Source organism: Brassica oleracea, chromosome C9 (assembly GCF_000695525.1).
Source record: "Brassica oleracea var. oleracea cultivar TO1000 chromosome C9, BOL, whole genome shotgun sequence".
NCBI lineage: Eukaryota > Viridiplantae > Streptophyta > Magnoliopsida > Brassicales > Brassicaceae > Brassica > Brassica oleracea.
Window position 1 is genome coordinate 26,510,466 of NC_027756.1, and position 18,028 is coordinate 26,528,493.

The 18,028-nt window shown below is 34.2% G+C and overlaps 1 protein-coding gene across 1 annotated transcript; it reads left to right on the forward strand.

Annotated features, from left to right (window-relative positions):
- The first annotated feature begins 9,861 nt into the window (after positions 1 to 9,861).
- LOC106317756 (RING-H2 finger protein ATL39) lies at positions 9,862 to 10,278 on the forward strand. The gene has a single exon (XM_013755524.1). It carries the CDS (start codon positions 9,862 to 9,864, stop codon positions 10,276 to 10,278), a length of 417 nt encoding a protein of 138 aa, XP_013610978.1.
- Positions 10,279 to 18,028: the final 7,750 nt, after the last annotated feature.

Here is an 18,028-nt window from a genome sequence, read left to right on the forward strand (position 1 = left end):
TTTTTTTTTTACAACTGAAGAAGGTTTTGTTTTGTTTATCAGAAAACAAAGATACATCACAGATGGAGAGCTGGTAAAAAAACATATATAAAAATTGGATTTTGGTTTGGTGTAATTGATTTTAATTTGTTTGGTTAAGAGAAAACCAATTTAAACAAATAAACCAATTTAAACCGTGGGCTATGTGTAATTAAGTTTTGAACTATTGATTCATGGAGAAATAAGTTTGTAACATTTAATTCATGGAGATTTAGAATGAGGTCATAGTTCGGTGGGGATATGATGTTATATGATAGTTATCATGGGGAAATAGATCGTCCGTCGACCATCTATTTCCCCACGATAACTATCATATAGCATCAAATCTCCACCAAACTTTAACCTCATGCTAAATCTCCACAAAATAAAAATTGCAAAGCTATTTCTCCATGAATCAATAGTTCGTAACTTAATTACCCATAGATCATGGTTTAAATTGGTTTATTGGTTTTAATTGGTTTACTCCTAATCAAAAAGCTTAAAATCAATTAAACCAAACCAAAATCCAATTTTTATATATAATTATTTTTCTTAAAAAATGGTTTAATTGATTTTAAGCTTTTTGATTAGGAGTAAACCAATTAAAACCAATAAACCAATTTAAACCATGATCTATGGGTAATTAAGTTACGAACTATTGATTCATGGAGAAATAGCTTTGCAATTTTTATATTGTGGGGATTTAGCATGAGGTTAAAGTTCGATGAAGATTTGATGCTATATGATAGTTATCGTGGGGAAATAGATGGTCGACGGACGATCTATTTCCCCATGATAACTATCATATAACATCATATCCCCACCGAACTATGACCTCATTCTAAATCTCCATGAATTAAATGTTACAAACTTATTTCTCCATGAATCAATAGTTCAAAACTTAATTACACATAGACCACGGTTTAAATTGGTTTATTTGTTTAAATTGGTTTTCTCTTAACCAAACAAATTAAAATCAATTACACCAAACCAAAATCCAATTTTTATATATAATCTTTTTTCTTAAAAAAATTATCATCTTCTTCAAAGGCATTCCTTCTCCTTTTTCACCAACGTCGTTAATCCTAGCCATGGCCAAAAACTGATCTTCTCTCATGATCAATTTATTGGTGAGAACGAAAGCAGTATTGGAGTCATCTCAAACCTTTCTTAGTACACAATACCGTCACTGGTCTTCCTAAAGCCGATAAGCTCTGTTGCTCGCAGCGTTTCTCCTCCTCTGACCCTTCACTCATCGTCTCTGAGCATCTATTCAATCCAGGCTATAATCTCTCCTCCTCCATTGCCGTTTAATCAAAAACGTAGACATCACCATCGTAAATCCGTCAATATACTGCAGGAGAGACTCGCAGTTTTCGGTATATATGCTTATGTTGCGGACGAATTTGATGGTTTCTGGAGAAAAAAAGACGATATGGGTTTAATCTAACCGACATGTTGATGAATTAAACATTGAATTTGGTTTCTGGGTACTTAAGCCTCTCAAAGAAAAGGCATGGGCGGATATCCTTGATGAAGGGGACAATATTGATTGGAAGAAGAATATAAGTTTGATGTTTCTTTGGAAAAAAAAAATGCAAAAGAGATTTTAGTACATCACGGAAACATAAGAAAGTTTACGAATTACGGTGGTTCAGGTGGGAAGTTTATGCGTTTTTTTTACAACTGAAGAAGGTTTTGTGTTGTTTATCAGAAAACAAAGATACATCACAGATGGAGGGCTGGTAAAAAAATATATATAAAAATTGGATTTTGGTTTGGTGTAATTGATTTTAAGCTGTTTGGTTAAGAGAAAACCAATTTAAACAAATAAACCAATTTAAACTGTGGTCTATGTGTAATTAAGTTTTGAACTATTGACTCATGGAGAAATAAATTTGTAACATTTAATTCATGGAGATTTAGAATGAGGTCATAGTTCGGTGGGGATCTGATGCTATATGATAGTTATCATGGAGAAATAGATCGTCCACCCCATATTCTTTAATATCTTCGTTTCGTAATTGTGATTTCCGCTATCATAACTGAATTTTTGAAGATTACCAATTATATTTCGTATGTTTAGAAAGTATATAAATAATGGCTTGGTTGGCTATCGTGTTAGGGTGGACATCTAGAGCGCATGGAAATTTGGTTGATGGTATGGTCCGGAAAGTTTTGATGTTTCAGAACGTTTAGGAATAACTTTTTTTGTGTGGAAATATAGAAATATATTATAAATACGTTTTTATTTTGGAAATGCGACAAAAACTTATATTTTTATTTTATAAACTAGAAAGAAACTCTTTAAAAATAAAATTAATAAATAGTATAAGAATTTATTTGTTGTTTTAATAAATTTTATTGAAGGACATACTTCGACTTATACTCTTTGTTAAAAAAAATATAGAATCTACAAAAAAATATTCTCTTATTACTTGGTTTTCTCTTTCAGATAATCAAATAGATAAAAATAATTGAACTCGTAAATTAAACAGCAGTGTGTACATAAATAAAAAGTATATTTATAGGCATTTCTATAACATTTTTTTTTAATTAAAATCATGTTTTCACATTTCAAAACATTTTTCTTCCGCATATCCATTTTCAATTTTATTCAACTTAGGTGGACATGTTTTTTTTGTTTTAAAAATTGAGTATATTTAGATAATACAATTTTTTAAAAAATTTACTTATATGTCATCAATTTTATTTTGAAAGAAGTATAAAAGCATGGTTTAATGAAAAAAAGTGACATAGTTTCCATCATGATTGAAGATGCAAAATTCTAAAGAAAAACTTTATCAGTTGAAAGTGCATCATTATCTGGTACCAATGTAGTGATGGAGATATAACTGAGTGGTTGAATTGGAAACTGGAACAGAAACCAAGATAGAGCTGCCAAAGGTGTTACTTGGAGGCTAAACAGAAAAATATTTTTACTTTGGAGAAGGGCAAATTAGTTTGGAAGATTTTCCAAAGACTTTAAAATTCTGAAAAAAATTTCTAATTTGAAATATTTGTGAATATCTCTATGGAAAACTAGGGTTAGTCGGTTTCCTACCTTGTATAAGTAGGAGGATTTTGCAGCAAGAACTAGGAGATCACTCAAAATTGTATTCTTGGCATAAGTGAGTTTTGATAGCTTGTAAAGTGCGTGAAAACACAAAGAGATAAGGAGAGAAGTTCTAAGATATTGTATTCGATCTTAGGATGTATGAGGCTAGCTTAACAAGTCAAGGTGTTCTTGAACTTGTTGATTGTTCTGTTTAGAGAAAGATTTGTAAGTTAAAAAATTATAGTAAAAACACATATATTTGTAGTGATAGTCTCTAGTATGCTTTGTGTTATAGCTGTTTACGTAGTTTTTTCATTTACAATTGGTATTAGAGCGGTCACCCATTCGTATTGATAACATGTGTGATCCTGCAGAAAAGGTGAAGGACTACCATGAACTCGTGTCCGGTGCAAGATAGGCTCTGGATGCATCAAACTACGGGACCTGAAAATCAAGGATGAGGTCATTCATTCGATGAATTGATGTTATGGCATGTAAGTCAATTACGTCAGGATAGACTGAGCCGAAGGTCAAAGATGACTTAGGAGTCGAGACTACTAGGCTCGAAGAAGGCTGATTAGACACTGAGTTGAAACTTGCAAAGTATAACTTAAGGGTGCTTTCTGATATACATGCAAGTGATGCCAAAAGCCACTTTAAACTCATTCAGGAGTATGAAATAGCCAAAAAGGCATGGGACATCCTCCAAACTCACTTTGAAGGAACTCTAAAAATAAAGAGCTCAAGATAAAACTTTATAGCATCAAAATTAGAGAAGTTAAAAATGGGAGAACATGAATCAATCAAAGATTTCAGCTTAGAAATCAATGGACCGGCTCAAGAAGCACAAACTCTTGAAATACAAGGACAAGAAACTTGTGAAGAAATTCTTAAGGTGTCAGAAAAATGAAACTTCATCAAGACATCCATCAGAAGCTGACAAAATATCATCAAACACCTAAACTCTCTCTCTCTCTCTCTCTCTCTCTCTCTCTCTCTCTCTCTCTCTCCTCCCTTTCCTGTTTCCTTGCTCTCCCTATCTCTCTCTTCTTCTCATTGCTCTTTCTCTCTCTTCCTTCTCTTCCTTCTCACTTTCTTTCACTTCTCCCCTTTTACTTTCTCTCTTTTCTTCCCTTCTCACTTACTCCTTTCTTGTTAACGTGTCCGAGAATTTACTTTAACAAATTCATCGTCTCATATTGAATCTCTTTGGTTTTAATTGCAACGGTCTAAAAATAAGTCGGGAATAGCTAATTGTAAATGGAAACTGAGTTCTCGAGAAGACAAAAATATCTTTTGATCATTTCCTAACAAAATGGCTCAAGAAGAGAAACAAGCGCAACTCGGACCGAAAGATGTGATTAAGGGGCTGAGTTGTAAAACTGGCCAGAATGTAAAATCGGTCGAATGCATAAGGAAACCTAAACCAAAGTTGGTTTCTTTACTTCAGGAAGATTTATAGAATTCAAGAAGATAAAGAAGAGAAAAGGGAAAATCGAGAGGATAATCCTAAAAGATGAAGAACATGTAAATGGAAAGATGAAAAGAAAAGAGAAATAAGAAAGAAAAAGAAAACAAGATAAACACGAATCTTTGAAATAATCAGGTAGTGGTTGACCTACACAGCTATATAAGCAAGTCGAAGGTCAAGACCAAAGCGACATTTTTTACACCTTAGAAATTTAGAAATTTTCTGCATTCTGATTTTTGAGCAGCTACTTAGCGAACTGTTAAATGATTATTCCGCCTTTCTCTGTTATTTTGCTTCCTAATGAAACCGCAAAACCGATCTCTAGTATGCTCAATAAAACATCTCTTTAATTATTTGTGCATTTTTCTGATAACTTGATGTTTTTGTGTGCTCAAACCAGAGATTTTTGTTCCCTCTAAAATTTACATATTCCAAATTTTTAATGTGCGAGGAATCAAATATTACTTGAAAGTTCACCAAACCCTTGATCGAAAAGTATGTTAACAGACGTTGAAGAAGATCAAACAAACTTTGTCAACAACGACGGTAAAAATAACCCACCACAAGCAGCGACTACTACAGCTAACACATACATCAAACTTTGCAGCACTGCAACTACTAAGAAACATGGTTTCAGAAATCAATTGGTTTGCCGTTATCAAAGTTACACCTTGTGGACGAATAATCGGTGGAGAAGAACAACCATTGCAAGAAGAACACATCAATAAACTCGAGGAACCTGAACAACAAGCTGATGACATCCTTCTTATTGATCCGCATAATCGTGAGTACGAAGATCTTCCCGACGATACAACGGACGAAGCTGTTGAAGACAAGTTTAATGAAGATGATGATGTTTCTAGTGATGACGAGAATGTCAATGATGTATCCGAATGATGATGTAATTTTCTTTAATATGATTTACTTTCAGACTTAATGCATGTGTTTATTTTGTTTAATCATGAAAATTAAAATATATAATTTGATTTTGTGTAAGACAATTGGGGGTTTGGGGTTTAGAAAGAAGAGATTGAGTGATGAAGTTTAAGGAACTTGGGGTTTGGGGTTTGGGATTTCGGGTTATAGGTATTTGAATATCTTCCTCGTAAAACACTCGTAAAAAAAACACGGGCCTTGTTATTTCCTCGTAAACTAACGAGGACTTTACGACGAAATTGAAAACAACTTCGTCGTAAAATACTCGTAAAAATAAAACATGGGCCTTGTTATTTCCTCTAACAAAAACACAGGCCTTGTTATTTCCTCGTAACAAAAACACGGACCTTGTTATTTTCTTGTAAACTAACGAGGACTTTATGACGAAATTGAAAACAACTTCGTCGTAAAATACTCTTTAAAATAAAATGCGGGCCTTGTTATTTCCTTGTAACAAAAACACGGGCCTTGTTGACAAGGATTTTACAACGACAACTACTTCTATAAATAAGCACACCCCTCTCATTCTAAACTTACACAAAAAAACTAATCAATAGTTTAAAAAAACTTGAAGGGAGTGCACGGTCACAAGAACACAAGAACAGTTCTGATCAGTTTCAAATGCTATTTGGAATTGATAACGACTGTTCTGGTGCCGGTGTCTTCCTTCAGGTTTTTTTAAATTGAAAAACACTTTGTCGTAAAATACTCGTAAAAAGAAAACGCGGGCCTTGTTATTTCCTCGTAACAAAAATACAGGCCTTGTTATGTCCTCGTTAATTAACGGGGATTTTACGTCGAAATTTAATAACATGGGCCTTGGGGTTTGGGGTTTTGGGTTATATGGATTTACATATCTTCCTTGTAAAATCGTCGTAAAAGAAAACACAGGCCTTGGTATTTCCTCGAAAAGACCTCGTAAAGAAAAACACGGACCTTGCTAATTCCTCGTAAGTTTACGTGGGCTTTACGACGAAATATAAAAAGAAAAAAGCGGGTCTTGCTAAATCCTCGTAAATTTACGAGGATTTTACTAAGAAATATAAGTCTATATATATACCCGAACAAAATCACTTCTCATTTCGTTTTCATTTCCTCTCCTCCTCGTAGCAAGGTACTCCTCTCTACTTCCTCTCTAATTTAGCGTAGGTGGTTAGTTTAGGGTAATTAGTGTTGATTAGTGTAGGGAATTTGTAGATAGGTTTATGGAATTTGTAAATAGGTTTATGGAATTTGTTGATAATATAGGATGATGATTTTTAAATGTTAATAAATAATCTTTATATGTTTTGTATGGTTAATAATGACAATTAAATTTTTTTTTTCAGATGGTTTGAAAGAACAAGCTTACACCGAATTACAGAGAGATATTTAGTGAGCCTTGTAGTCGTACAGGCGCATCATCTTCTTTAGCTCTCGGTTCTTCGTTTCCGGAGACTGTCCCCGACTCTCAGTCTTCTCAGAGAGTCTCTCAGGCACCTCCTTTTGGTGCACCACCGGCTCCTCCGTATGTTCCGCCACCGGTTCCTCGGTTTGATGCGCCACCCGCGCATCATGATCATGTTCCAGAGGAGGCACCTCCTCCGATGGCGGCCGAGATTCATCCCGATTTGCTGGTGCCGCAGAGTGCTCCTTATGCTATGTACACCGTCGAGGACCTTCTCGCTCAGCCAAGCAGAGAAGGTTTACCAATCTTAGACCCCGACCGACCGGACGGAACTTTGTGGTACATTATATTTTTATTGTGCAATTATTTTATAACAAAAATAAATAATTTAAATACTTTTTTTTTGTTTTTTTCAGGTTTGGGGTTGACGGTTCTGTCGCTCGGAACGTAACCGAGGTGATCAAAGGCTACTTCCGCGACGCTCATCCGAACTGGAAATTGACGCTGGACCACGTCAGAAAGACGTGGTTCAAAATGTTCGCCGTAAGTTACTATTAATAAATTATATAGACTTTTATTTTTTATTATTACGACTTTTTATTATTTTTAAACTAATTATTAATCTAATTTTTCTTTCTACAGCAAAAATATCATTGGTCCATAGGGGTTGAACGAGAGGGTAAAGAAAGCGTTTATCGGGAAGGCGAAAGCTCGATTGTTGGACACGGTATCCAACTTGAAGGATGATTAGATCATGAAGGGTTATGAGCATGTAAAGCCCACTGAGCTCACCACGGCTGTGTGGGATGGCCTCATCCGTTATTGGACCCTGCCATCGTCCATTAAAGTCTCTAACAGTTGCTCCGCCTCCCGTCAGATGAAATATGAGCAGGGCAACGGGCCGATGCTTCACACTACGGGTCAAAAACCTCACGCCGGTGTCCGTATGGATATGGTAAATATTGTAATTACTTAATTATTATTTTTAATATATTCTTACTTCTTAAATGTTTTTTAGGCCAAAGAGACGGGAGAACTCTCATGTCGTAAGGATCTTTACGAGAGGACCCACAAGAACAAGGTTGGGCAATTTGTAGATCCTAGGTCCGAGCAAATCTACAACGAGGTGGTTGCTCGGATTGAAGACCGCCAAACCCAGCTGACCCAGCAGTCTCCAGATGGAATACCGGTCACATTATCCAAACTTGAAGTGAATCAGATTTACGAGGAGGTAAAAAATTTTAAATCTTTTATTATTATTATTCATTTAATCTAATTTTTTATCACTAATATTAATCTTTTTTTTAAAGGTTTTCCCTAAGAAAAAGGGATGTACATTGGGGATTGGTTTCGTCAATGATGTCCCAAGAGCGACATCGTCTTATGGTCAGAGACGGGCTGATGAAGTCACTCAGCTGCGTTTCGAGATGAACTCGACGCTGTCTGCGTTCACAGCTCGTATGACTTCAGTCGAGGGCTTTCTAGACGTTATAGCGGCTGGAAATCCTCATTTGGAGACCATATTGACGGAGATGCGGACACGAAATCCCATTCTAGAGCCATCCCACACACAGGAGGATGAAGAAGAAGTGCGGAGGAGGAGTCAGGAGATCTTCGACGAGCTCCACAACAACAACCCTTAGATTTTTTTTTCTTCTTTTTATTTTGTATTATAAATTTGAAACTTAAATATTTATAAAATATTTTCGTATTGATTTATATTATTTACTTTTTAAAGAATTTTGAAATAAATTATAAAATATATTTGATTATATTTTTGTTTTTGTAATAAATAAAGAATCGAAGCAAATTCGTAACTAATTTACGTCTAATTAACGAAGAAACTGAAAATTGTTACCGAGGAATTTACCATGAAAGGCACGCAAATTCGTCGTAAATTTACGTGTAAATAACGACGAAATTGAGCGTCTACTTTACGAGGAAACTGTTTACGTGTACTTTACGAGGAAATCCTTATGTGTACTTTACGAGGAAATCTTTTTCGTGTACTTTACATGGAAATCTTTTACGTGTACTTTACGAGGAAATGAATTACGTGTACTTTACGAGGGAAAAGTTTACGTGGTTTTTACGAGGAAAGGGTTTACGTGGCTTTTACGAGGAAATAGTTTACGTGGCTTTTACGAGGAAATTTTTGACCCCACTTTACGACGAAAGCTTTCCTTGTAAATTTACGATGAATTAGCGAGGAAATATACGTTATGACAAACGTTTAACGAGGAAATGACTTTCGTAGTTAATTCGTCGTAAACCCTATTTTACGACGAAATAACTACAAAAACCGTCGTCATTATAAATGTGTTTTCTTGTAGTGAAATTATTTGGCCTCATTACTAAAACATACGGTATAAAATTTCTTATAAACATACGGTATCATTGGTAAAACATTTGGATAGATAACAGATATCAATTTTTTTAGTTTAAAGTTGAAGTACATGTTTACCAAAAAAAAAATATTTAACCAATCTAGAACCGATGATTTTCTTGGTAGAACTGCAAGGTTTTTCCGTAGACTCTTCGTTTCTGTGGTTGTTCTATTTCAGCATGGTTAACGAAACTAAAGTCTGAATAACTTGATATTCTTTTGATGTCAATAACAAGGAAAAACATATTTGACTGATTTTATTCAAACTACATTAAATTTGAATTAACTTGGTCGAATAAACTTTTTATTTTATTTTTATCAACGACCAGTTAAACAATACTCAACCTAGTTAATTTACATAATTAGCAACTGGGATAGTGGAAGAGTCATTGTCTTTATTCAAAGCCAAACAGGGGATGCGTATCAAACGCAAAGTACAGTGGCGCATGGAAATTAGCTAGAGATTACGAAGAAAACGTGAACGCCACTTCTCTCTCACTATGTATATATGAATATGACCATTCCCTCTTAGATCAAGTCTCTTATTATCTCTTTATCTATTGCCATTTAAAAATCGAGAAGATGTTAAAAATACAGTTAGCATCATGTCCTACTTCAGAAAAAACGAAGGAACCATTGTGTTTACGTTGGCCAGTTTAGCGTTCATAGCGTTTTACTGCATCAATTATTGTTTCCGGCGATGCAGAAATCGAGACGTTGCTTTGGCGGCAGGGGACACCGAGGAGGCTGTATTGAGTCCAATTCGGCCACCGCGAGGGCTTGACGCAAAGGGCGTCCAGTCAATTCCCTCGTTCATTTACACAGAAGCTAATGGGATTGGGCCAGGACATGGCGAGCTAGTATGTGCGGTTTGTCTGAACGAATACAAAGAGGACGAGATGCTGCGTCTAATACTACCTTGCGGACATGTTTTTCATGTTGACTGTGTGGACATATGGCTCTCTTATCGCTCCACGTGTCCTATTTGTCGTGCTGATGTAATTGTTGATCCAGTCTATTAGCCTTTGACTTTGTATTTTTTTCCACTCTTGGCTTTGTGAATAAAATTTTATTTATTGTAGTGCGGGATTTTGCGCATGATGAGATTGACATAAAAAATAGATATACATTATTGTATTATTGTATTATGAACTAGGGCCGGCCCGCCCTACGGGCGGAATATATTTTACGTATGATATATATAAGTATATTATTATATATTTTTATTGCATGTGTTTTATGTTAGTATTTGTAAGAGAAGTGTCTAAAACATGTATGGTTTGTAAGAATGTTTGAGCGTTGAGGGATTATGTATGCTAAGATTTACTATGTTTGATTTTGGTGGTTATGTCGATGTTAAAAGGTTGTGGCGTATAACATATTATATATGTTGGATGAGGTTTACATGATTTTTTGGTTGTATGTTTTTATAATTCTAAATCTATGATTGGCATTTGTTCATGTTTCTCCATTTAACTTTTTTGATTTGTAATTGTAATTAAATATATTTTAAGATATTGTACCATTTAACTTTTTCTATTGTGGTTTTTTTTATAGTAAGAACACATTTTCATTTTATGTGAATGTAGTTTATTTCTTATAACAGAAAACTGAAATAAAGCAAGGCAAAAAAACCATGAAAAACGAAAAGTGTTTAGACTACTATGGTCTGTGTGTTGGTGGTGATTTTATTTGCTTAAATGATGTGCATGAATGTCTCCAACTTCCTTACATATTTCAATTTTTGCTCCACTATAGATTATGTATAATTATTTATAATTTACTTGGGAAATTTCAAAAGGATACATTTCCTTACTAAACATTTTTAATGTTTTTATAACTTTATTTAGCATTATATATTTATTTAATACTTCGTACCATTTAGATGTAATTTTAGATCATCTTAAGCTATTTTAAAAGAAAATTGAGAAAGTGTTTTTTTGGGCAAAAAAATAGAAAGTGTTTTTTAGCTATGTAAAAGTTGCATGTATGAAATTTAGATGATTTTAATTATTTTTATGTTTAATTTAAACATGTTCCTCTATGGTCTCAACCTTTGGTCGGACAAAACTTGAGATAGTCGTAAACGTAACCGAGGCAACACATATTATAGATGACATCTCAGTAGCTACTATGGTTAACGATTTTAGTTCGTAATGTTGACATGCAAAAATAAAATGCAAACAGAATAGTTCACGGACGTGTGGCCAAAGATGATAATGAATTCCAAAATACAATTGTGTTTATAGTCCGTTGAAAATAGTTAGCAGCAGATGAAGACCCGAAACTATCCGAACCGAACCGAACCGAAAATAGGTCAAGTACTAAATGGATCCTCTAGCCCCTATCCGAACTACCCAAAACCCAAAATACCCGAACCGAACCGAACCGATACCCGAAATGCCCAGGCCTAGTAAGTATATGACTGATGCACTTGTCTTATCTTTTTCACTTGACTCTGTTTCAGAGAAATCAGAGAAAGAAGAATAAAATTATATTCATCAATTATTAATGAAAATAAATTAGTTTATACAATTTAATATGATTTATATTAAAAAATATATGTATGGTTTTAGATAAAATATAAAAATACATGTCGTAGATATTATATAAATTGGTTTCTGGTTTCAAATATATTCGGTCTGAATATATTGTAGTCACTTTGGTTTAGTTTTTTTTTCTTTGTTTATTTGTTTTCTTGCATTTTTTACATATCTCCATTCGTTAAACCAAAACATCAAAAATATCTAATACTGTATGAATTTTCTTTTTAAAAAATTAGCTTAGGGCATCCTAATATAGTAGACCGGCATTGTTTGTCATAACTGAAATTTCTTATATGTCAGTTTTTTTCTAGTAAATTATAATTTGTTAAAAATTTACATAAGATTAAGAAAAGTGTATAAATTTGTGATGTTAAAATGAAAATATTGGGTTACTACTTTAGTTATGAATTATGGTATATGGTTTAGATTTTAGAGATTGTGGTTTATGATAAAGAGTATATAGGTAAGAAGTTGTTAAAAATATAAAAAAATTGGTTAGTAATTATAATTGGTTAGAAATACTATTAAAAATGTATAAATTTGGTTATTGTAAAAACTTTTTTTTTCATTAATTATTTTGACTCCATTCATTCTCTCATAAGTATTTTTGGCTCCACTAATTGCCTTCATTTTCTCATTTCCCTCCTAAATATAATATCTAAAACAACTATTAAATAATTGATTGTTTTTAATCTAAAGGCTATATAGATCATTATTTTGTGAATCCTCTACCTTCTTTTTCATTGGTCAATCTATCAAAATTAAGATTGTTGTTTCTGGCCATTGATATTTTTAATATTATGGCTTAAGTCAATCTTTCTCATCTAAGTCATTTATGTCTCACAATTCAACTCTCTCTCGCTTAATTCAGTAGAAACACAAGAGCAAATTGATAGAGCCCAACTCATGTTAGATTCAAGTCTCCCTGTCTCGACCATGATGAAGGCCTCATCGACGAAGCTTGACGCGAGACAGAGTGAAGTGGACCCACGACGGAGACGGTGAAGAGGACCCACGGCGGAGGAGGTGAAGCGCATGAGCTACGGAGGAGGAGGTGCGACAGACTCGTCTCTGGTCAAGCTCTGCGTTGGATTTACCACCTCACTACCACAGGTCATCTCGCTTCCCTTCCTCTTATCTAGTCTCTCTTTCTCTTCCTCTTGTTGTAATATTTGTATTTGATTTTTTGTTTTATTTACAGACCTACCAAGATAATGATGAAACAGGAAGGATAAGTGGTGGTGTGATGTCAAGCGCGATGCAGCGGTGGTGGGACGGCGGTGCAGCGGTGGTGGGGCGATGCATGCTAGGTTAAAGACGAACAAATTGAGGACTTAGGGTTGGGGAAGGTTTCGTAGACAGCGGAGTGACCAAGACGAACAAAAGCTGAGATCGACATATGTTGAAAAACAAAAGCTCATGCCCAAAGGAAAACATCACGAAGCCCATATATATTGATACAACTTTAATGAAACTGTGAGTATTAATAAAGAGACACGTGTCGATAGCACAAAAGTCGACTTTCTGACCTGGCGCTGAGGTGGCGCAACAGGAGAGAGGCAAACATATTTATATATATATAGATATTATAGTTATTACTGGCTAGTTATTACTGGCTGGTCGACGATATTTTGTTATGCATTACTCTCTCTGTGCATAAGGTATATATAGTAGTATCCTTATGTATAGGGGTGTCAAATGGGCTGTCCGGATGGATTTGGGTGTGTCCAGATGAACTTATTTTTTTTGGGCATTTTTGGCCGAAGCCCAAATAATACAATTTCCAAATAGGACCATAACCAAATAGGACCGTGTCCAGTTGGACTGTCCATGGAGTCCAGATGTCCACTTAATGTAAAAAAGTCTAATTTTCAATTTAAAAGATGTAAAGATTCTAAATGTCATATATAACATCTTAAACTTACTTAAAACTTCATGTTTTACAAAAGATACTTAGACTTAAATTCTATATTTAACAAAAGATACTTAAAGAAATTAAACTTAAACTCCATGTAGGGTATTTGGACACAAAGAAAATAGATGAAGGGGTATAATTAATGGTGAAATTATATAAACTATACACACGTCTTCACGTCAATTAATGTGATGAAATATATGCTAAACTAGGTGATGATCCGCGCTCTGTGCAGAGTGAATGGACTAAAAGAGATTATAAATTTTAATCTATAGTTATTGAAAAGTTAAAAAAAAGTGACATATTATACATGGTATAGATTAGGAGAAGTAATGTTTGATATATAGATTAATGCAAAGAAAACCAAATTGGGATAGGAAGTTGAGAAATGGCCCTAGATAGACCCAAACCAAGTTTTCCTTCCAAATCTAGACTTTAAGGCCCAATGTCACAAAAATGTTTCATTAAAGTATGGTCAGTTACCATATTATCCATCTCTTTGTCTAATTACATTATAAATAATCTTTTAAAAAAAAAAATTATGACGTCGACGGCTTCTCTCGATCTCCGGCGTCGATCATTTCTTTCGTCATTATCTTTGGTGTTACTCATCTTCACTGTCACTCATTATGTCTGTCTCCCTCAGCTCTGCTGCTGCGCCGCCGTCTCTGTTTCGTAAAAGTTTATTCGCTCGAGAGTTATATAATATATATTTTGGATTTCGTCGTATCAAAAGTATATGGTATCGATCTACTTTTTCAATTCTCAATTTGATGAAACATGTATGCTATGATCCATTTTGATGGAATCTGTGTTGGTAACTACACTATTTCCTCAAAAGTTTCAAACTTTTTTTCTTGATCTCTTTGTACTACATATGTAGTTCATTTTGTTTGTCTCAGTGTTTAAATAAGATGTTACAATGAGTTTTTTATGGCGGATGGGGAGAAGCAGGCTCTTACTCCAAAGAAAACTATACATCAGAGGTTTGATGTCAAAGCAAGTTACATGATTGAGCAAGTTCATGTTTCTTCTCAGAATACATGTCTCTATTGGTGCCACTTGCAGCTACCAGACTTTTCTGTTGTATCAAATGTCTTCAAGAAAAAACAGCATTCAGAACAATCTACTGCTGATCTGGCTCTCGAGAAGGTACGTCTTTTTGTACCATCTCTATTCTATAATTATTTATTTGTTAAAGAAGAAAATACTATTTATGTTGCAGCTAGGCATTCACCCTTAGGATGATGATGATGATATAACTGTGGAGCAAGCTTGGGATGACATCGTTCAACGTGTTAAAGTATATATTCTTTGATGAGGTTAGTTCACTAATAAGGATAACTTTATATGTTTAACAAATATGTTTAAGTTTTTGCCATTATTAATGTTGTAAGTTGTTTCCATTACAGTTTCTTTCAACTGATTATCCTCTAGGAAGCCACCTTAGAGAAACATTGCAAAGGGATGGTGAACGTCATAGTTTAGTTCCTCTTTCTGTCATCACTGCATTTGATACAAAGATCAACAATTGCTATAAAGTTATCAACAATCGCTATAAAGTTATCAATCATTCAGTTAGTTAATTAACTATGTTTGTATGTAGATTAATGTCCTCTATTTGATATATGTTCTCTGTTTTGTAGACAATGAACTATATTTGGTGATTTCTATAGCCAATGAACTTTCTTATAGATTTTGATTATGTTGTTTTTTTTGTTGTTCTGGAAAATTAAGTTTCAATTCAAGATAGCCATCCAGAACAAAGACTGTCTAACATTCCTTACACGTTTTTGATTCTCTTCGAAAACAGGCTTATGCAAGAAAACACATTCATTTTATTTTCTGGAAACTCATCCTGAAAGTTCCACAAGCTATCCTAGATAACATGTGTGTTTTATAATGATACCACATTTAACACTTTCTTGATAGAATTGCTAAAAATGCTTCAAGCTATCATATTTCCATGTTCTATGTTTGATATGTGTTCTCTGTTTTGTAGACAATGAACTCTATGTGGAGATTTCTATAGCCAATGAATTTTCTTATAGATTTTGATTATGTTTTTTTGTTTTGGTTGTTCTGGAAGATTAAACATCCTGAACAAGGACTGTCTAACATTCCTTACACGCTTTTGATTCTCTTCGAAAACAGACTTATGCAAGAAAGCACATTCATTTTATTTTCTGGAAACCCATCGTGAAAGTTTTACAAGCTATCCTATAGAACATGTGTGTTTTATAATGATACCACATTTAACACTTTCTTGAAAGAATTACTGAAAATGCTTCAAGTTATCTTATTTCCATGTTCTCTGTTTGATATGTGTTCTCACTTTTGTAGACAATGAACTCTATTTGGTGATTTCTATAGCCAATGAATTTTATAGATTTTGATTATGTTATTTTGTTTTGGTTGTCCTGGAAGATTAAGTTCCAATTCAGGATAGCCATCCAAAACAAAGACTATGCATATTAATCAATATATAATGGTTTGAACAAGAAACAGATTGTGAACATCGCATACAGTAAAGAACATGTTGGGTCTTTCTTTACAATTCAATGCATCAACTCAAGAAAAGGCAAATTCATTACAGCATGTGACATTTCTTACTTCTCCTTTAATTTAGACTGATTGATATGAGAAGTTTTTTTTTGTCTTTAGTGATTGCATACAATTGTAATAAGAGACCAAATCTGGTTTTGAAAGAGAAACATGTAAGAGAAAACCAACTTCATGAGTTTTCCAAAATGTAGTTCTCATGGAGGTATGTGTAATAAGAAGGGGTATTCAACAAGTCACAAAACAAAACAACTAATACAAGAATAAGAGCTTCACATGAAAGTTCCAAAGAGGAGATTGTTTCTAGACATGCCGAGAGATGTTGGCTACTATTCTGAATACCTCAAGCTCCTCTCTAACACAACAACCTAAACTGAGTGATGACAAAATCAACACCTGAGCATTAAGTTAACAATAAATCTGTATAAAGCTCTATATGAACGATTATAAAATGACATGGGACGAAATATACCCTTCACAATTTTCTTTTGTTTCCTTGGGATGCTTCAGCAAATGAACCATAGTTCTATCTGTGGGATTGGTCATTGTTTCTGTATCTAGCATCCCATCATATCTACAAGAACAAAAAACAAGAGCTAGCTATGTAAACCACACTGATATATGACTTCTCCTATCTCACATTCACAAAACTGCATCTGTATTATCTACATGATCTAACTACGAAGTATATGTATACCATATTGATTAATATGCATAGATTTGCGTACATATATCTTGACTTTTCTTTGGTACTGACGTGTGTATCATCCTCTTTATCAAGCGTAATCCATCCGAAAACAGAATCTCCCATCTTGTTTCTATCTTGCGTAAACAAGGAAAAATACCATCCGATTTTCTGGAAGGCTTTCCTGAAACTACACAAATGCTTCCTGAACTTTTTCTAAACACTAGACAGTTTCACAAGCACAAGCAACAAGAGACTCGTAAGCAAATTCAAGAGCCTACCAAAGATATCAATATGCCTAAGCAGAACAAGACACCAAGCAAAAAAGTTTCAAAACTTGTTACCATCCGATTTTCTGGAAGGCTTTCCTGAAACTACACAAATGCTTCCTGAACTTTTTCTAAACACTAGACAGTTTCACAAGCACAAGCAACAAGAGACTCGTAAGCAAATTCAAGAGCCTACCAAAGATATCAATATGCCTAAGCAGAACAAGACACCAAGCAAAAAAGTTTCAAAACTTGTTACCATCCGATTTTCTGGAAGACTTTCCTGAAACTACACAAATGCTACCTGAAATTTTCCTGAACACTAGACAGCTTCACAAGCACAAGCAACAAGAGACTAACAATGTCATAAGCAACATTTCCTAAACACATTCAATAGATGCAAACAAACAACAAATGAATATGTAAGGAGGGATATAAAAGTAGAAATTAAAGAAGAAATCAAAATAACATGTCACTTAGGAAAGCTAAGCTTAAGACAGTAAGAGCAGCAGCAATGATGGAAAGAGGTCGGGAGATAATCGCAAGACCTGAGTGTTCAACACAGCTCAAGAGGATCATTCATCATATTTCTCAATCAGTGCTTTAAAAATGACACAGAAAGGCTTTGTCATTCTATTGAACATGTTAAGGGCATAACCAAATCCCATCAAGATAGAAACTTTTGGAGAAGATAAGATGGATTATCTTAGCTTTTGTACTGCTCAAAGTGAAGCCTGAATTGCTTTGTTCTATCTGTTCAATTAATACAACAAAACAAACTTATTAGTTCTCAAA

What these genes read in the sequence shown, in the direction of transcription:
- LOC106317756 (XM_013755524.1), top strand. Translation starts at nt 9,862, where the DNA reads ATGTCCTACTTCAGAAAAAACGAAGGAACCATTGTGTTTACGTTGGCC.